At 51.8% G+C, this 20,052-nt stretch overlaps 1 protein-coding gene across 4 annotated transcripts in view; it reads left to right on the top strand.

The window, feature by feature from the left end:
* UBE3C (ubiquitin protein ligase E3C) overlaps positions 1 to 20,052 on the top strand; it is a 59,156-nt gene that overhangs the window by 8,415 nt on the left and 30,689 nt on the right. For 2 of the 4 annotated variants that reach the window (XM_087820901.1, XM_087820898.1), the window contains exons 2-11: positions 2,372 to 2,425; positions 3,394 to 3,468; positions 3,903 to 4,049; positions 4,628 to 4,743; positions 7,905 to 8,062; positions 10,426 to 10,579; positions 10,965 to 11,185; positions 11,646 to 11,800; positions 12,781 to 12,968; positions 15,796 to 15,882. In XM_087820901.1, coding sequence (XP_087677027.1) covers positions 2,372 to 2,425; positions 3,394 to 3,468; positions 3,903 to 4,049; positions 4,628 to 4,743; positions 7,905 to 8,062; positions 10,426 to 10,579; positions 10,965 to 11,185; positions 11,646 to 11,800; positions 12,781 to 12,968; positions 15,796 to 15,882 — 1,355 coding nt within the window. The remainder of the gene's footprint in view (positions 1 to 2,371; positions 2,426 to 3,393; positions 3,469 to 3,902; positions 4,050 to 4,627; positions 4,744 to 7,904; positions 8,063 to 10,425; positions 10,580 to 10,964; positions 11,186 to 11,645; positions 11,801 to 12,780; positions 12,969 to 15,795; positions 15,883 to 20,052) is intronic. The other 2 variants (XM_087820899.1, XM_087820900.1) reach the window with 2 other exon arrangements.

Raw genomic sequence — 20,052 nt, 5'->3', positions numbered from 1 at the left:
AGAAGTTTTGTATCCTTTGCGTCTATCAAGTGGTGCCCGATGGCCTTGTGCCTTGTTCCTGGTGAGATGCCCCTGGTCTCTCGATTGGTGTCAGCTTGGTTCTTACTGTCTTTCCTTTGGTGGCTGCTAAATGTCTTGAGGGAGATACTTGGAGATCAGAAAGCTCTTGTTTTTGCTCAGGCTTTGGCCCACTGGCTTTAGCACAGGGAAGTAGGTCTTGCTGCCACATTTATTACTGGGCTGTTTGGTGACTATTTGCCTCTTTCCTCTACATTCACTAACTGAGTAAATTCTGTGAGGAAGAGGATTTTCTTCTCTCTCTCTTTTTTAAAAAAAATATATCTTTATTGATTTCAGAGAGAGGGGGAGCGAGAGAAACATCAACAGTGAGAGTCATTGATCGGCTGCCTCCTGCCCCCCCCCCCCCCCCCCCCCGACTGGGGATGGAGCCTGCAACCCAGGCTTGTGCCCTCACCGGGAATGGAGCCAGAATGGAACCGCAGTCTCCCGGATCCTAGGTCCAGGCTCCGCCACTGAGCCAGGCCTTGCTGGGCTCTTTTGTTTATGGATCTGATTGTTTGTGTAACTGGAGGCACGGATATATGTTTCATTCTGTGATTAAAATCCAGTATTGTCATTATCGCATAACCTGTAATCGTGAGAATATCAGAAAAACCCAAATCGAGGGACAGAGTCCAAGATATGAGAGACAAAGATGGAGGGACTGTTCCAGATTGGTGTGAATTAAGGAGAAATAGTAATTAAGTCCAGTGAGGATCTGGATGGGATCCTAGAACAAGTAAAATCATCAGTGGAAATTGGTGGATGTCTAATAAAGTCTGTAGTGTGGTTAGTAATTCTGTACCAATGTTAATTTCCTGTTCTTGCTAATTTCACTTCAGTTATGGGGGGAATGGGTAAAAGAGAAAAGGGGTTAGGGAACTCATGGATCATTTTGCAAATTTTCTTTGTCAAAATTCAAAATAAAAGTTTCGAAAGTCAGTTTAAAGACTAATATTAAGTAGGTAGTGGTACAGATGGTAGAGGCTTGGTAGACCTTGTGGAGGTGGCAAAGAGACGTCTGTGAGGCACGGGTGTAGGCAGAGGAGCAGGGGGTCTCCAGGCCTGGGGGTCCCCATCACTGCCCCTCCCTCCCTCTCCAGGGGCATTGAGGTAGGTGGTCCTCCGACTGTCCACCCTCTGCCCTCGTTACTGCACAAAGGTGCAGCTCGTGGTTGCTTTTCCCAATTTGTGTCCCACTCCCACCAGCTTCTGCTCCGACTTTACTAGGCTTATGTTATGGACCATGGGCTTCCAGCTCAAATTCCGAGAAAGTCCAATATTCCGTTAGAGCCCTGTTAGCTTCTTGATACTTAGTACCTATTTTGATTTTTAAAATATTGCAACTGTTATTGATATAAACATGCCATCCAGTTCTATTCATAAATAAAGATAATGACCAGAAATAGGACCATTTTATCTGTAAGCTTTCCATAGTCCTGGACATCGTGACTGTACTTTTTACTTTAGACTTTCCATTCCCCCCCTCCTCTTAATTAATTAAAGTTCAAAACAAAGTATTTCCTGACTTTGGACATGTGGTAGATAAAGGCTTTTTATTTGAAATTTAAGAAATGAAATTTTCTACAATGGAAAATATCTGGAGGTTTTATTTCTTTGACTTTACGTTTTGTCAGTGAGCAACTTTGCATTTTCAGCATTGTGTGCGCTCACGTATCAGTGTGTAATTTTAAATTGGTAATTACTTGCTTTCCAACAGTCTTCCGATGGGGTGTATGGTTTTGTTAAGAAGTTCAGCTTTATTAATTTTTCTAATGATTCACTTATAATGCCTTGGACCTTTGATTTTTATTTTGGATTAAATTTACAAAAATAAAACGTCGATACTCTAGTCTGGAACCCTTCTGTGGATGGGAGCGTATTTTTACTTTATTTGAAATGTTTAACTTTCCCATTTATTATTTAGTTTCTTCTACATACCAAGTAACTTTGTTCAAAATTTAGTTTTACTTATGAAGAAAATACATAAATTTGGGGGGGAAAATTTAATTTGGTAACAATAAAGAAAGTGATTTTTGTTTTTTAAATCTTACCTAAGAATATTTTCCCCGTTGCTTTTCAGTGAGAGTGGGAGGGGGGCGGAGTTCCAGAGGAGCTCACTGTGTGAAGAAATTGGTTTCGTTCTTAGAAATCTCCTGCAGCACTGACTTCGAGCGGGTCTGTGGCCTCAGGGGCCATTTAACCTGTCGTGCGTCAGGCTTCTCACTGAGTCAGGTCGTTTGACTGGATGATCTGTAGAAGCCTCTTTGGGTCAAAACGTTCTATAATTTTTGTCTTTCTTTGTGTTTAGGAGGAAAAGGCTTCTCTCTTACATCGTACTCAGGAAGAAAGAAGAAAGAGAGAGGTAAAGACAGGCTTGTGATAGTCCGTAGATAAGCATTTCCCACCCCGCTTAGTAATCTGGGCTGTCCTGTGTGGCAGAGAGGTGTGTGTTCAGTGTGGTGGAATACGTGTCTGTTTGTGTGCGTATATGGAGCCTGGAACGTCTCCTGGGTTTGTTGGAGTTTACAGGGAGGCCTTTGTCCTGATGCCAGTGTAGGAGAGACGGGCGGACGGCAGCCTGCGGGCTAGGAGGCCCTCGCAGAGGGCGTGCAGCAGTGCCACGCAGGGGACGGGTGCCCATCTCAGTGCCACCCTGTCTGAATCCCGACTCTCAATTTTTCAGCAGTTTAATCTTTATGGAAACCTCAGTTTCTGCATCTTTAAAACAAGCGCAGTTCTCACCCGGCAGGCTCTTGTCCAGCTGCACGTGAAGGGTCTCCTGGGCCGGCATGCAGTGCGCCTGTCGGACGTGCACCTGCAGTGTTTAAATGATGGTGAAGAGGACATATTTTCTCTAGGTCACTGAGGACGGTCTCGAGCCAATAAAAATTGGAGTTTTCCCCCTTTGAAACAAGGACGTGACCCTGATGTGTGATACACTGGGGGTGAACCTTAAAAATGTCACACTAAGTGAAAAGAGCCAACATAAAAAGCCCCACAGCCTGAGATTCCAGTCCAGGAAGTGGCAGATAGGCAGTTTCATACAGACGGGAAATTCAGGCGGCCACCAGGGCCGTGAGAGGCGGGCGGGCGGGCGGGAAGAGGGCGACTGCTGATGGGTGCCCTGGTGTTGGGGCGTGGGTGGTGGGCGTGGTCTAAACGTCAGTAGTGGCGATGGTCACACACATTTCAGTACATTAAGAGTTGCTGGTGGTGTACTTAGAAGAGTGAACTGTGTGTATGTGAGTTACGCGGCTGTGGTTTTGAAGTCTTACCAAGTGTCGTTTTCACGGATCTGACTGGTCGCTCCCTCCTTCCTCCTCTATTCAGGAAGAAAGGCGAAGACTGAAAAACGCAATAATTATTCAGTCATTTATTCGAGGCCATCGAGACAGGAAACAGCAAGTAAGTCCGTCCATAACCCGAGGAGAGCCGGGAAGGCATGTGAGAGCTTATTTCAAACAGCGACCTTGGATTCCTGGGCGTGGAACCCGTGTTGTGTATAGTTTTGTATACCTGTGTAATGAGCATTAGCGTTGGTAATAGTATTTCCCCCAATAACTAACTTTATTAGTTTAGATTTATGTAAAGACCTGTAGGTAGGTGAGGGTTTTTTAAATAGTAAAATACAAGCAGGCCAGACCACAGGTAAAGATGTCAGTAGAGGGTGAGTGGCAGGAGGCTCTTAGCGGGTGTTACATCCCAGGCGTCTGGGTTTCCCTTAACCTGCGGCCGGTAACTCACGGCTGTCGGTTTCTCCCCTCCTGTGGGAACATTTCATGCCCACTTGGACCGCAAGTCACAGCTGTGTCCTGATGCGTGCGCTGTTTTGCTTTCAGTATTGCATCCAGAGAGCTGCGTTTGACCGCGGGGCCAGCTCCTCTCAGTCTGGGGGCACTTTTCCTGTTGCCAGTGGTCCCAACCTCACCCTGTTGGTGAGGCAGCTTCTGTTTTTTTACAAACAGAATGAAGACTCAAAGCGTTTGGTGAGTGTTACCTGCATCTTCACGTGTCAGTGTTTACCTGATCCCAGGCTTTTAAAACGTGGTCAACAGCCCCTCCAGTGACTCGCCCTGTGACCTTTCCCTCGGCCAGCTGGCGTGGGGCCCCTTTGTGGTAACGTGTTTTACCTCCTAAAGATCGACACACATTTTATTTTTTTTATGTATGTCTTTACTGATTTCAGAGAGAGGAAGGGGGAGGGAGAGAGAGAAACATCAGTGATGAGAGTCATTGATGGGCTGCCTCCTGCTCACCCCCTGACTGGCACGACCCCACAACCCAGGTACTTGCCCTTGACCGGAAATCGAACCTGTGACCCTTTGGTGCACGGGCCAACGCTTTAACCACTGAGCAACACCGGCCAAGGCGTGACGTGCCATTTTAAGGGGAACAGTTGGCAGTGTGTGTACACTGCTCGGTAAACCTGCCCCGAGGGTTCACTTCTCACCACGTCTGATCAGTGTTGGTTATGTGTTTGCTGCCAGAGGGATCTGAAATGGTGGTGGTTGGTGAACAACTAGCTCTGTGGTTGAGTTGTAATTTGTGTGTTTTGCTGTTTCAGATATGGATGTATCAGAACCTAATTAAACACAGCTCTCTGTTTGTCCAGCAGTTGGATGGACCTGACAGGCTTACATGCTTATATCAGATAAAGAGGCTGATGAGCCTCTGTTGCAGGTAAACGCCCCTGAAGTTGGCAGTGTGCGTGAATGTGGTGTGACTGGTCTCGCATCAGAGGTCTTGGCCTGTCCCATGCACCTTTGGGGCCAGAACATCTCTGTTGTGAGCACAGTCCTCTGCCTTGCAGGGGAATGGGCAGCTTCCTGCCCTTTGTCCATTACCCACAAGGTGGTGGTGGTGCGGCCCCCCCTTCGCCCAACCAGGCTTGTCTCAGACACTGCCAGGTGGCTCCCTGCTTGGTTCAGTGTAGACACTGTTAAGAGCGTGTCACGGCAGGTGTGTGAGTTGCAGCGTAGCACCCCGAGACACACTCCGGGGGGTATCCTGGGATTACTAGGCTGCTGGGAGCAGAAACCACTCTCCTGTGGAAGTGGGGTCCGGGCTGGTGCTTGGCCTCATGGCAACACCACCTTCCCCCTGTGGGTGTGGCATATGGCGATGATCTGTACCTGAGTCCATTGTAACATCCGTGGCTATAAAACGGTTTTCTGCGTTCTGTTTTTCATCAGGGTTTGTTAGTTGGCAGTATTTGTGCCTTTCCCCTCTAGTCTCAGTAAGGCCTCGTGTATTTAAAAATACAGCATGTGACAGACAGTTACCTTTCTGATGGTGATGTTAAGGCAGAGGGAGCCCTGCAAGGAGCTCTGGGTCCTATTGGCGCAGCCCCAAGCTTGTTTTGGGAGCATCTTTGCTTTCTGTGACCACACTTGTCTTGGGCTCGGCTTGTCCTCCCCGGGAAGCCCAGGCCCAGGGCTCTTTCCTCGGAAGAACCTGGCTGTGTTGATGAGGCATGAAGCTTGACCAAGGTGAAATTAGCAGGTTTATTTCCGGTGTGCAGTATTAACAAGCCAGTAGCCTTGCCTGCACACGGACGTGGGGCGTTAGGTGCTCTGGGGTCCCAGGGAGAGGGCGTGTGCTGCCTCCGCTCTTGAGGAGCTCCCCTCTCTTGGGAGGTTAAGGTCACTGTCAGAGCGAGGAAAGGAGAGCTCTGTTTGCGAGGTCCTGTGCCTCACTGTGTATGAGATACGTGAATTCCTGGATAGCATGGGAGTTGGTGCTACGTCACATTAGGATAAGCAGAACTGGGCAGTGCTGTGTTGAGGCCGAGGCCAGGGCTGGGGCTGCAAGCACTCGCTGCCTCTGGGGAGCCAGCGGGCTGGGTGTGGGGTACAGGGTCTCGTGCTCCGTCATCATAAAGGGAGGGGTGCGGGCAAGGCGGTCCTTCTCGTCCAATAGTTCAGTGCCCTGCTCGCCAGCTGGCCTGGTGGCTAACCCTAAGGCTGGTCTCCGGTCACCTTGGTCCTCGAGCGTCCTGTTTCCTCTTCCTGAGCACTGCATGTTCCAGGAGTCGGCCTGGAAGTCAGATCTCTGCACTGCGGGCAGGGTGGGGCTGGCATTGGCGCAGCTCTTGGAGTATGCACTTTCGGGGCGTTTGTATTTGCCACTGGCATTGCACACACCACTTACCTGCTTAAATCCTTATTTTGAAAATAAAGGTAACTTTTAGAGGCTAGTGGATATTGGTATTACTGGCATCTCTTCGTAGGTGAGCCTACATTCACAACATGGGTCGGCTTTTAGTTTCTTCATTGATTAGGGAACTGCGTGGCTCCCGCTGTGTGCTGGACGCTGTCCTCAGTCCCGGGGTTGACAGGCAGAGGAGGGTGATGCCCTCCTGGAGCTGACAGCTGTCTGGGAGACTGAGAGCAGCGTCAGTGAGTGAAAGGGGAACGTCTTTACGCAGGTGAGGTGAGTGTTAGGGAGTGAGTGCCGGGGGCAGGGGGGATGTGGGTGATGGGGAGTCCCGCAGAGGGAGCGGCGGTGGAGCTGAACTCGGGAAGCAGTGAGGCCTGCAGATGATCTGTAAGTGGGAAAATTGATGTGTGCTTGTGGGTGGCCCAGTATGAGCGGACACCGGGGTGCTGGAGCCCCGTCTCTGTGTGAGGGGCCCCCAGGAGCAGGGGGAGGGCCCAGGGCTTGGCCTTGGATAGGGGCAAGGGCAGTTCACTCCTATTTTGAAGAAACAACCCAGGTAAAAGGTTGAGCACCTTCGAAAGGAGACACGAGTGACCAGTAGACTCTTGAGAAGATGGTCTCACCATGAGCAACCAGGGAAATACAAATTCAGGCCCCACTGAAGTTTAGCCACACCCCTTAGAGTGGCTGAGATGGTCAGCGTGAAACCAGGAGGCTGTCCCGGGCTTGGTGGTTCCTTGTGAAGCTAAGTGTTGCCCTGTGGGACCCAGCGGCTCCACACCCAGGAGTTCCCTGGGAGACGTGGAACGTAGGTTCCCACAGAGGCCCGTCCTGCCTCTTCGCAGCAGCCTCACTTGCGGCAGCCAGCAGCCAGTGGCCAGGTGCCAGCAGCACGTGCGCAGGTCCTGCAGCTGGTCCGTGCAGTGGGCACGGCCGGGAGGAAGACCAGGTTTTAACACTTGAGACGAATCTGAGAAAGAACCCAGACGTGAACGTGTCCACCCCGTACGACTCCTTCTGTATAAACTAGTAGAAAATGCAGGCTGGTCTGTAGGCAGAGTTGGTTGGTGGGAGTTGGAGGGAGGGATTGACGCGAGGGGCCCAGAGTCGTCCGTCAGGACTCATCCCAGCGCCTGCTTCTGTGTCTGTACATTGATGTGTGTAAATTCTGTCTGTGGAAAGTTGATTTAAATGAGACTTAATTATGTGACAGCAAAGCCTTCCTTTTTGCCTGTCACTTTCATAGAATTCTCTTTAGTCAAGATAATAATAACTTAGGGCCAAAAATATGTTAACTTCCCTGCAGGGGACATTGCAGGGATGGAGCATCTAAGAGGAGAGGCCCTCTCTGCTTGGCATTAGGGGCGCCCACAGCGGCTCTCACGCTGCGCCCGTGGTCCTCGCGCTTCCCGTCTGTCTCTTTCCTAGTGGTTGTGTGCTTGTCGTCTCTGTAAACCCAGTGCCAACGTGCTGTGTGGCACAGGTAATAAATTAGGACTCATAAAGTGTGAACGACGGTAAGTTTGGTTATGCTCCTGTCTGACTGAGTGGGGCCCGTTGTCAGAGATGTTCCGGTCCCAGGCTGAGGGGCTCGAACGCTCACTGTACTGAGTGACAGTGATTGGAGGAAACTGGGCGACGTTTGCCACCCAGTAAGCGTGTGAACACTTTCGTTTTTACAGGCTGCTGCAAAGCTGTAACGATGACAGTTTGAATGTTGCACTTCCCATGAGAATGCTTGAGGTGTTTTCATCCGAGAAGACTTACTCGTCTGTTTTACCAGATGCTAGCTACGTGGTGTCAGTGGTTGAGCAAGTTTTGCACTACATGGTTCAGAATGGTGAGTGGTGGGCGGGGCGGGCGGGGCGGGCTGGCCTGGGTGAGGGTGCGGTTCCCACACTTTCTCTGAGCAGTGCATGGGACTTGGCACAGAAGCGTGTGCTCAGCCGGGGTGCCTGCTGGGGCTGCACACCCTGATATCCATCCTCCTATCCACCTGGCCTAGTATTTGGTCTCTGCACTTACGTTGTCCCTTCGCTTGTGAAGGAGGCGGGTTAGTGTAAGTTTGCTGCCAGCCATGGCCCCGGCACGCTGGTCCTGCTGTCTGCGGTGCAGCCGCCAGCCCTCCGTGACTGGGTGGCACCGGGCGGGAGGAGATATGCCATCACCTCGGTTCACAGAGGAGAGGAAGACACTGGTTTACTTGGGTTTTCTCCCAGCCCACCGTTAAAGCTGTTATGCAAGGACCCTCTTCCTAAGATGAGGGCGCTGATGACACACCGGTGACGCCGTTTTGGAGAAAGACTATGAAATGCCTATGATTTTAAGAGTTTAATGATGAATTAAACAATATGAAATAAAACAAAAAATTTTAAGTCTTATTCCCAGGTAGAAAGTCAAATACTTCAGGGCTTGTACTACAGAGTGTAGTAAGCATTAAAAATACTTGTTCTTAGTTGTAAGACGAGCTGTGGTACTTCTGGGAAGCAGTGGTTGCTGACAAAAGCTTAAGTAAGTTCACTTTTGTTTGCTTGAAGTGATAGGGTAATCTAAGTTAAATCTACTAATTAAATCCTCAGGGTTAAAACTGTAAACATGAAACTCTTATACACCCCAACCTTACTGTTTGGCTTAGGTTTTTTAAAAAAAAAGGAACGCTACTTAGTTTGCTGAAAGGTTGGGGAATTAATTAAAAGTAAATTGAAATTTGATTTTTTAAAACAAATTAGTGATCATTAGAAATGGTCCATTGTATTTATTGATGTACCAAGTATATTGATTTAAAGCTAAGCATTCAGTTAGAATGTTTACTTTTCTCATTTCTAAGTGTAAAGGTAACTAAACACGCCCTGGCTTGAAATGTGTAGAGGTTGGAAATGCTCCAGAGCCAGGCACTGAAGCCGCTGCCTCCATCCCCACGCACGGCCCCCAGCTGTGTCGCTAGACTGCTCCCTGGCACCCCAGCCTGTTTGTTACAGCTCCGGGGTTAGCCGCACGGTTTCCGCCCTCGTGTGCTGACATCGCATGGGGCTGCTGCTGAGCCGGGCAGTGTCGTGCTCCAGCAGATCAGCTGCGTGCACCTCGTGGGTGCTCCTGCCGTGACCCTCAGTGTGTCCTCAGTATAGCAGCACACGTTTCGTTCTTACTGTGTTGGCATCTTCTTAGTTTTACAGCAGAAAAGCTCTGGAGCTCCCTTGTTGGGTTTCACTGGTCATCACTGTCCGTGAGGTTGGCACAGTGGGTCTGAGGATAGAGCGCTGAGGGGTCACTGCTTAGTGAGCACGACCCAGGTGCACAGCTGGACGGGCTGCTTTCCAAGCCGGAGCAGTGGCTGTTTCTCAGGCGCACCCGTGTGTCTGTGCGGCAGTGAGGCGGCCACAGGCTGCGCCTGTCCGAGGAAGGGCAGGCGTGTCTAAAAGGCTGTGTGATCTGAGTCATTGGGACACCACCAGGACTCCCACCGACTGCTCAGACAGGCCGTGGGCGTCGTTGCTTCTGCCTCTAAACAGTTGAGTCCTCGGTGCCTGTCTGTGACCCAAAGAGATACAGGTTCCTCTAAAGGACTTAAGTCCTGGAGACAAGGCCGACCCAGGTCCCAGTGAGGAGGCGACAAGGTGAGACTGGATGAGTGAAAGGAGAGATGCCCCTGGTGACCACTGGGTCCCAGGAGCCCCCCAGAGTCACTCCATTGGCCGGAGAGAGGACAGTCTGAGTGTCAGTGAGGACAGCGCAGCGGGTGCTTTAGAGATAGATTTTTAAAATCCCATTATGTGGGCCTTATGTGGATCCTGATTCAAGCAAACTAGTTAAGTAAAATGTGTAACGTGAGGCAGTTGAACACTGACTAGGTATTTGTGATATTAAGGAATTGCTGTTGATCTCTTTTAGCTGCGATAGTGGTGTTTTTGAGAAAGATGAAGCCCTCGTCTTGGACAGCGCAGGGAAGCGGTTGTGTCTTGGACTTGCTTCCGATGGCTGGGGCTAGGGGGCGGCTGTGGCCGTCATTTAGGTGCTGGGTGCATGGAGTTTATATACCTTTCAGGCGACTTTCGTATTTGTTTATAAAGCTTTCCTTAATAAAATGTTGAAGAGTTCACTTAAGTTTGGACAGATGAGTTTTATAAAAAGCATTTTAAAACTGACATTTTTTTCCTCATATAAGAAAAGGTACCACATTTTGAAGGTCTTTTTCCTTTCTTTTAGGGTATTATAGAGCTCTCTATTTGTTAATTAACAGCAAGCTTCCATCAAGTATTGAGTATTCTGATTTATCTCGAGTTCCTATAGCGAAAACTTTGTTAGACAATGTCCTGAAACCGTTGCACTTTACCTACAACTCCTGCCCTGAAGGCGCCAGGTAAGAGCGGGGTAGTTTATTTCGTAATTTCACGAGATCTGAGTCTACCAGTAACTCTGACACAGGGTGCTATCTTAAATAATAGACTTGAAAGTCCGAGTCTTCATTACTCATGTGATTGGTTTAAAGGAAAATTACTTTCTGTGTGGCCTGGACCCTAACATAAACTTATAATTCTGAAGACCTGGGTGTTTCCCGCTTTCTGGCAGCTTCCAAAGATACAGTCACTGCAGGTTTTTTAGCAGAGAAGACACAGCGAGGGGTTCCTTCCTGGGCAGCCCGTGGGTATCGAGTGCTTAGCTCTGATTAGTGTGGAGGGTGGTTTGACCGTGGGTTTTGGGAATGGTGTGCTGTGGTTTCTGTAAGCCGCGCTTTTCCTTCTCAGGCGGCAGGTGTTCGCGGCCTTCACGGGGGAGTGCTTGGCGGCTCCTCTCACCGACCAGGTGTTCCAGTTCCTCATCCCCGCGCTGGCGGACGCCCAGGCCACGTTCCCTTTCGAGCCCTTCCTGGATGCACTGCTGTCGGTGGAGAGCGGGGCCTCCAGGACCAGGGGGCACGCGCCATGGCTCTTCTACTTCGTCTTAACTGTTGGTGAAAATTATCTGGGTACGAATAGCAGCTGCATTTCACCTGAGCTCACGCGTAGGTGGTGCTGGCAGGTGGGTCGGGAGAGGGCGGTGCCGGGCAGGGTCACTGCTGGCGTGGCCTCTGCAGTGAAGCTTCTTGGGAGGGCACACTGGCTGTAGGACTGTCAGGACAGCGTCCCTGTCCCTGGGGAGGTTCCGGGCACGGCACAGATGTCAGGCTTAGACACCTGACGGGCCACATGGTAGCAGGATGTCAGCATCGAGTGGGAGAACAGGGATGTGTGCAGGGTGCCTCCCGTTTATGCTAAATTGTAATGTTCGAGCTTCTAGCCTCTTTGTCCGACACGCTTTGACACGTCCACACAAGCGTTAGAGCTTCAGTGACTTTTGGTCAGCACCCCCTGAGTGTAAGGAAAGTGCTCCTTTCCGTTTCTCTTGGGTCGTCCTGATTGAACGTTACCGCTGGTTGTCTCACGCAGGGACCCTCTCTGAGGAAGGGCTGCTGCTGTACCTGCGTGTGCTCCAGACCTTCCTTTCCCAGTTGCCGGTCGCACCTGCCAGTGCGAGCTGCCAGGACTCAGCCAGTGACTCGGAAGATGAGAGCGGGGAGGCCGACCAGCGGAGGAGCGTGCCGGTGAGCCCCGGCTGCAGTGGACTGGGAAGTTGTCTTTGACTCTGTGTCCACCTGCTTTAGTGTGGATGTACATAGTGCATGAAGGCACTCCAGCCTCACCTGCACACGCCCGCTCTCCTCTCCCAGAGGGGCCGTCCTGCGGTTGGCAGGCCACACACGAGGACTCGTGCGGGGTAGAGTTCTGGGTTTGGTTCCTGTGCACAGTAGGGTCGGATTGTACATGAATTTAGTTCCCAGTTCTCGGAGGTGCCCTTACTGTGTGCCAGGCAGCCAGCCAGTCCTCTGTTGTTATAAGAATTTTTTATTACAGCTTTTTTGAGGTGCACCTGAGCATAATATTCACCCTTTTAAGTGATGTACAATTCAGTGGGTTTTTTCAGTATAGTAACAGCCCTGGGCAGCCACCACCACGGCCTGATTTTAGAACATTTCTCCATTCCAGGGAGAACCTGGGCCCATTAGCATCGCTCCCTGGCCCCTGGCCCCAGCCCCTGGGAGGGAACAGGTTACGTTCCTTCTCACGCTGTCGGGTGAGCACCAGGCAACACTGTGGATGGCACATGTCACGATTTACTTTAGCGCATTGTCACACCCGTCTTGCCCAGCCTTGCCGCTGTGTGTCCAGTTACACACACATCCTCTGTGTGTCTTAAGCGGTGTGTCTGCCACCGATCTCTCTCTCTTTTTAATCACACAACTGAAGTGACTTGGGATGTGGCTCTGACAGGCGTCACGTCTTCTGTGGGGTCAGTACGAAGCCTCACCTCAGGGAGGGGCCAGGGCAGCGGAGCAGGTGCGGTGGAGGGACAGGGCCGGGCGCTCATCAGCGGGGGTGAGGCGGCCTCCATGCCGCGGGGCTGTGGCAGAGAGGGCGCCTCGGGGGTCTGTCCACTCGGGCCGAGAGCCCCGGCTGGGACGGGTCACGGGGCGCTGCGCAGGGCCGGGCGGGCGGGCGGGCGGCTGAGACCCGTGTGTTGCAGGCGGACGGGAGGCTGTCGCTGCCGCACATAACGGAGGAGTGCCTGCGCAAGCTCGACTCGAAGCGCCAGACCAACACGCTGCTCAGCCTCGTGCGGCGCGACACGGCCGGCGAGGAGGCCTTCGCGCTCATGGCCGGCATCTGCCACTCGCTGCTGGTGCAGCAGCGCCTCGTGGTGCCGCGTGTCAGGCACGTGGGGGGCGCGGCGGGGCCGGGGGCGGTTCCATCCCGTCAGCGCCTGGGTCCCGGTCCTGTGGGTCCCCAGTCCCTGTGGGTCCCCAGTCCCTGTGGGCCCCCGTCCCTGTGGGCCCCAATCCCTGTGGGCCCCCGTCCCTGTGGGCCCCCGTCCCTATGGGCCCCCAATCCCTGTGGGCCCCAATCCCTGTGGATCCCCAATCCCTGTGGATCCCCAATCCCTGTGGGCCCCCGTCCCTGTGGGCCCCCGTCCCTGTGGGCCCCCGTCCCTATGGGCCCCAATCCCTGTGGATCCCCAATCCCTGTGGGCCCCAATCCCTGTGGGCCTCTGTCCCTGTGGGCCCCCGTCCCTGTGGGCCCCCGCTGGGGTGCGGGGTGGTCACCCTGGCATGCGTGGGGAGGACTCGGGTCTCTTTCTAGGCCCGCAGGCGCCGGGGGGCCAGGTCCGGGTAGCAGATGAACCAGCCGCCTTGTCGTGGGGATGCGAAGTCTGGGCCTAGCCCGCATTTTAAAAGTTGGGCTCATGCCTGTAGTTACCCCAAATATGACATGTTGTTTTAGGCCTTTCCATGCTTTCTATCAGACGCCCCTGGCAGTGTGCTCGGGCACTTGAGAGCTTGGTTTCCTAATGTGCGCAGCCCGGCGTGGCCAGCGGTCGAGCACCCTCCTGGGACCCTGGAGGTCGGGGCCCGATGCCCGGTGGGGGCACAGGCCGGAGCTGCAGCTCCATCCCCAGCAGGGCGAGCAGGTGGCGGCCCATCAGTGACTCGTCAGTGGTATTTCTCTCCCTTCCTCTCTGACATAGATAGAATATATATTAGAAGTTTTTTTGAATTAAACGTTCACGAGGAACAAAATGTACCTGTTAAAATGGCTGACTTGTGCTAGGGTCACTGTGACTGAAATCTTGAACTATTTTTTCCTCTGTTTTAAGTGACAGTTTAGCAATTTCTTAGGAATTCAACAGAAAAATATTTAAGTGCCGAAATATGCAGCAGGTGTAGGAACTGAGAGACAGGCCACAGGCCACCTGCTGGACAGCTGTCTCTAGTGGGTCCTATGCTGTGTCAGGTGACCTGCGTCCCCTTTATCAGTCGCTGGCCCACAGCATGAAAGAGCCGCTGCTCTGGTGAGGACAGTCTTTGGAATGAACCGTGTAGGGGCGTCACCTACAGAAGCTGCCTGTGAGCACCGATGCGGGCAGCTAATTAGGTGCTGTCTTAGCCAGCTGGTGTTTATTGCTGCGGAGGAAGTCAGGTGCTAGGGAGCTGTGATCTTCGATTAGGTGATTAGCTTCCTGGGGCTAATTGCATGAGAGCAGGATGTGAGATCTGAGGGAACGGCGCTGGAGCGGGGTGGGCTGCTTGCTTTTATTGCAGGGCAAAGTCCACCGGCTGGGCCGTGATCACTGCACTGGGTTCCTAGGGAGCCCTGTCCAGCGGGTGTCCATGTGGGCTGGCTGTGAGCACAGCGCCTGTTTCCTCCAAGAAACTGCTCCAGGAGTCTTATTTTTGTTTTAAATGTATTAGGTTTTAAATATTGAGACTGTTCCCCATAGTTCACAAAGGAGCAAGTAGGCTTTCCTTAACAGCTGAGGATTTTTAACTGCTTTCAACTTCCTTTTGTAATCCTCACCTGAGGACATGTTCATTGATTTTATAGAGGAAGGGAAAGAGAGAGAGAAACACTGATATGTCGATACGCTGCCTCCTGCACACACCCCAGCCTGGGGCCGAACCTGCAGCCTGGGCATGTGTCCCCACCTGGAGTCAAACCCACAGCCTTTTGGTGTACAGGGTGGCGTTCAACCAGCTGAGCCAACCGTCCAGGTCTTAGCTTTTTTAAAAGGTGCTTAAAGCAGGGTTAGTGGATTCCCAGGCCGGTAGGTCGCTCTCAAGTTCTCCCAGGCTCACTTCAGTCCCTCTGTTCCCAGAGTTGGGATTTGCAGGTTTTTTGTTTGTACTTTAAATATATCTTTATTGATTTCAGAGAGAAGAAGGGAGAGGGAGAGAGAGAGAAACATCAGTGATGAGAGAGTCATGGATCGGCTGCCTCCTGCACGCCCCCGACGGGATCGATCTCACAACCCGCGCATGTGCCCTGACCAGGAATCGAACCGCAGTCTCCTGGATCCCAGGTCGATGCTCAGCCGCTGAGCTGTGCCTGGCCGGGTGGGATTTGAAGTTTTAATCTCTGTGTAACATTGATTGTTAGGCCGTATAAAGAAATATGGAACCGCCCTTGCCGGTGTGGCTCAGCGGTTAGCGTGCTGGCCTGCGCACCCAAGGGTCAAGGATTCGATTCGCGGTCAAGGGCACGCACCTGGGCTTTGGGCTCGTCCCGGCCTGGTCGGGGTTGTGGGAGGCAGCCGTTCCTGGGTCTCTTTCACAGTGTTCTCTCCCTCCCTCCCTCTCTCTGAAAAGCAATAGGAAAAATATCCTCAGGTGAGAATTAACAAAAAAACACAAAAAACATTTTTATGTCCTGTTTCAAGAAGGGCGACTCAAAGTCACTAAACATTTGAAGTTCCTTAAACGCACGTTGGCAGTAACAGTAGTGACACGTAACAGCGTAGGGTGTCGGCGTGCTTCGAGCTGTACCTTAGGGGCAGGCTCGGCTGTCCTGGTGGCTCTCTGGGCGCAGCGGGGGTCCTTGCGAGGCCCACTGCTCGTGGCCCGGGTGGTGCAGCCCGCGGGGCACGCGCACTGGCGGTGGTGACAGAGGCGTGTTCCGGGCTGGGCAGCGTCCTCGGCGTGCCCCCGTCTCGAGGGAATGCGCTGGGCAAGGGCCTGCTGACTCCCGTTTCCCGGCTCCTTTCCAGGCTCCTCTACAGCTTAGCCTTCAACGCCAGGTTCCTGCGGCACCTCTGGGTCCTCATATCGTCCATGACAACACGGATGGTCACAGGGTAGGTGCCCGGGTCTCCTGGACGGAGCTTGAGGACGGAGAGCGGCCAGTGAATGCAGAATAGCGGGAGGTGTTTTTAAGTCCTGCTCAGATCTGGCTCATTCCATGTTAGAAGATAACTTCTAGATGGTCCGAACTTCACAAGAAGAAATAATGCCCATTTTGCAGCTGTTTATCTGTACATGTTATTAAGAGTATGGCTTCATCTGAGGGTAAATTTGTTTTAAAAATCTAGTCATTTTGGAAACTAGAGGCTTCAAAATTCTTTGCTCCTCATGATCTTCCTGTGCTTTTGAGAGTGAAAACAAGGTTTGAAGCAAATTTCACACCATTTCGAACCTTAAAAGATGTCAAATATTGTAGAAGCTGGTTCCTTAAAACTTTTTTTTATGTTTTTATTTCAGAGGAAGGGAGAGAGAGAGAGAGAGAGAAAAACCGTCAATGAGAGAGTGTCATGGATCGGCTGCCTCCTGCACGTCCCCTGCTGGGGATCAAGGAGCCTGCAACCCAGGCCTGTGCCCTGACCGGGAATTGAACCCTGACCTCCTGGTTCATAGGTGATGCTCGACCACTGAGCCACGCCGGCTGGGCTGAAACTTCATGTTGAAGCAGTTTGGTTTCTCCTGTCTGAATCGCTGTGTTGCTGGGGGGAGGGGGGGGATTCGTTTCTTTACACATTGTAATCGCATGAGCAGCAGGCACAGAATGAATGTGTGTGTAGAGTGCCATGGCCGGCTCCGTGTGCAACGGCCCCTCAGAGGTCTGCAGGGTCCCTCTGCACTGGCCCCAGAAAGGCCTGTGTGGCTCGGTCTCCTGGAGATGGAACCTCAGAATGAAGCTGCTGTGAGGCCCCTGCCCTGGAGACGGTGTTGCTGTTGGGGCCCAGCCGGGAGCCAGCCGAGCAGGACTGAGGCCGAGACTCAGCAGGACTGAGGCCGAGAGCGAGACTGGGCAGAAGAGTGTTTCTTTTTGTTTTGTTTTGTTTTTTTTGTTCTTTGGTGTGTTATGTTTTTTTGAAGGAGAGGGACAAGCAGTTGAAAGAAGGGATGCTTGGGGGTGAGGGTGGAGTGTCCAGAATGTGGGCGTGGGCATTGGCACTGGGGCTGGGGGTGTGACGTTTCGGTGGAGTCTGTGTTGAGGGCTCTGGCCTCGAGCTGGTCAGTGTGGTTTGTAGAGAAAGGAGGCCGTTTTAGTGCCTTAGCATCAGGGACAGTCAGCCCTGCGAGGAGCCATGGTCCACATCCTCTGTACAGAACTGTTCTTTCTGTTTCGTTTTACTTGAATGGCAGCTTTCAGAGGTTGCTTCATTGTCTTGTGTCCACAGTGGGCTGCGAAGCCGAGATAGGGAAGCCGGGCGGTGTCCTCCGTCCTCTGCATTTTCGGTTGGAGTGTACTGTTTGAGGGATGTTCTGTTTCACTTTGGGTGCATTTCAGCCTTGGCTTTCCTGAGTGACAGGTTTGTTTAGGCAAAGGGAGATTGGGGGTCACTGGGACAGGAAATTACCGCTGACCTGCGAGTGTCTCCGCTTAGCAACCGAGGCCCTTCCCCGGGCTGCCTGCTTGTTTCCCCAGTTGTCTCCTCCTGAGCGGATGGAGTCGTGGTGTGTGAGAGAAAGACGAGAGACTCTACACATTTTTAAAAAACTAATTATTTTTAAAAAGCCAATGTGAGAATTGGAGTTTCTTTTTACTTGTTTAATTTATTAAAATAAAGTCTCTCTCGAACTCAGTGTGTTAATCAATCCTAGATTATATCTTATCATATTGACTTTTGGAAAAAATGCCTGATATTTCTGGAAAAGGCAATGACTTTAACTCAAAAGCAGTTTTGTAGCAAGACGAGCCCAGCTGGGGCCTCTGAGCTGCAGTGGGTGTGAGACGTCCGAGGGCGGGTCTGCTGTTCCTTTTCTGTCCCACCCGAGCCTTGGGTTCGGGGATGGGGTTGGAGGCCTGGGATCTACTCCTCATGGGCTCCTTGGTGACTGGGGTGCAGGGGAAGGTGGAGGCACCAGGGCCAGGGGTTTCCACTCTCCGTCAGACATCCTTTAGCTGAACCACACGGAGGTGGGGGACCCTCTGTGTGCAACCAGCAGGCGGGCCCTCGGCCCAGGCTGGCGTGGCCCCTGCTGTGTCTCCCTCAGCAGGGACTGCACTTGTCGCATGTGACCGCTGCTTTCCCTGTCATTGTCACTGGTAGTAAGTGGAACTTCCAGCAGCCCAAGCAGTTTAGGCAGGAACACGTTCCGTAGAAGCTTCTGCCAGGTGGGAGAGAGGCCCTTCCATTTGGGGGGTGGGGGAGGGTAGCCAGGCCCAGCCTGAGGCCCCTGGTTCAGAGGCAGATACAGAGAGGCCCGGGATTGCCTGAGGTCTCGTCGGTGCTCCTGATCCGCTCGTTACCACTCAGTGCTTTCCATTACAGTAAAGTCATAGGCTTTTCATTTGCACATAAGCCTTTGAAACTGACCTGCTTTCAGGGGAATATTTGAGTTAGTGTTTATGGCAGAAAGAGCAGTCAGCAGAGAATCAAGAGACATGTTTCATTTATGCCCCGGCTGCATCACAACACAGGCACATAGCTGACCCTTCTTGCCAGGCACAGCTTTTGTCAATAGAATGAAAATGATTAATTTCTTGCAACCCCACAGTGGGTTAAAGAGAACGAAGAAGCTAATGCTAAAGAATTGCCCCAGTCTTATTTTAGGGAACCAATATAAGAATTTTATGCATCCTGACAGACATGTGGGTAAACCCATGTTGATGGTGAGGCTGATGGTGGTGGTGGTGGTGATGATGGTGATGGTGATGCTGGTGGTGGTGGTGGTGGTGGTGGTGGTGGTGGTGGTGGTGGTGGTGGTGAGGATGGTGGTGATGGTGAGGATGGTGGTGATGGTGGTGGTGAGGATGGTGGTGATGGTGAGGATGGTGGTGGTGGTGGTGATGGTGGTGGTGGTGATGGTGAGGATGGTGGTGATGGTGAGGATGGTGGTGATGGTGAGGATGGTGGTGGTGGTGAGGGTGGTGGTGGTGATGGTGGTGGTGGTGGTGGTGATGGTGATGGTGAGGATGGTGGTGATGGTGAGGATGGTGGCGATGGTGGTGATGGTGAGGATGGTGGTGATGGTGAGGATGGTGGTGATGGTGAGGACGGTGGTGATGGTGATTTTGAGTACAAGGATTATTGACTGCAATAATAGCTGAAAGCTGGCCTATCACTTTTCTAGACTCAGGAAATATTTTCTTCACATTACAAGTGGTTAATTCAACCTATACCATGTTCCCCTAATAATATTTATTCATCAATATTATCTGTTATTTTTGTAGTTCTGCATTTAGTGGCAAGGCAAGTAAAACTTATTTTTACTAGTATCAACAAAACATGACATTAAATTTTTTTTTCCGTATGTCAGTGAAATGTTACTGAGTGGATGGCCCAGTAGACTTGGTGGGGACTAAGTTGGGAGACAGGGCTCGGTCCTGTGGAGGTAGCCGCTGTCATGCAGTTAAGCAGCCCCACCCTTCTTTATCTTGCACATGCACAGCCTTTTCCTGTCACGCTGGTTTTGTCCATGACGTGGGATAGTTGGCCCTGTAGTATCCTCACTGTGTTCAGTTTTGGACCAATCCCTTTGGTTCATTAATTCATTGAGCTCAGTGTTCAATGCTAGGACTGCCTGTGGAGTTGGGCATGTTCAGATGGGACAATGGCCAGAGTGTTTCTTCTCATGGGAGCAGAGTTCACCTGGGTCCCTGTCCTCAGCCCTGCTCTCCCCTGAGCTGTGCACCTTGGAGACCGTGAAGCTCCAGGGCTTCAGCCAAGCCCAGCAAAGCCCCCTGGGAATAACTGACCATCTGCTGGCCTCACCAGCTGTGCTCTCTTGTAGAACTGTGGGCCTGCTGGGCAGCCAGGTGATAACGGGTGTTCCTGACTCTTGGTCACATCTCATTGAGTGTGGTTTTGTGGAAATAGATGTTCATGGTGCCCATAGCATCGACTACCCCAGGATTGATTGGACATGCCTTAGGGACCATGGGGCCTTAGAGTTTGGAAAGAGCTCATGGGTGAACCTGTGTTAGCTAAAAGTTCAGTAATACAAAAGACCACATTAACCACAAGAGAAAGGGACCTGATTAGAGGTGGGAGAAGTAACTATAACACATCACAGCCCTTGAC

This window comes from Miniopterus natalensis, chromosome 10 (genome assembly GCF_054644295.1).
Source record: "Miniopterus natalensis isolate mMinNat1 chromosome 10, mMinNat1.hap1, whole genome shotgun sequence".
Taxonomy (NCBI): domain Eukaryota; kingdom Metazoa; phylum Chordata; class Mammalia; order Chiroptera; family Miniopteridae; genus Miniopterus; species Miniopterus natalensis.
Note: the sequence above shows the minus strand (reverse complement) of the source record. Positions and strands in the feature narration are given on the sequence as shown.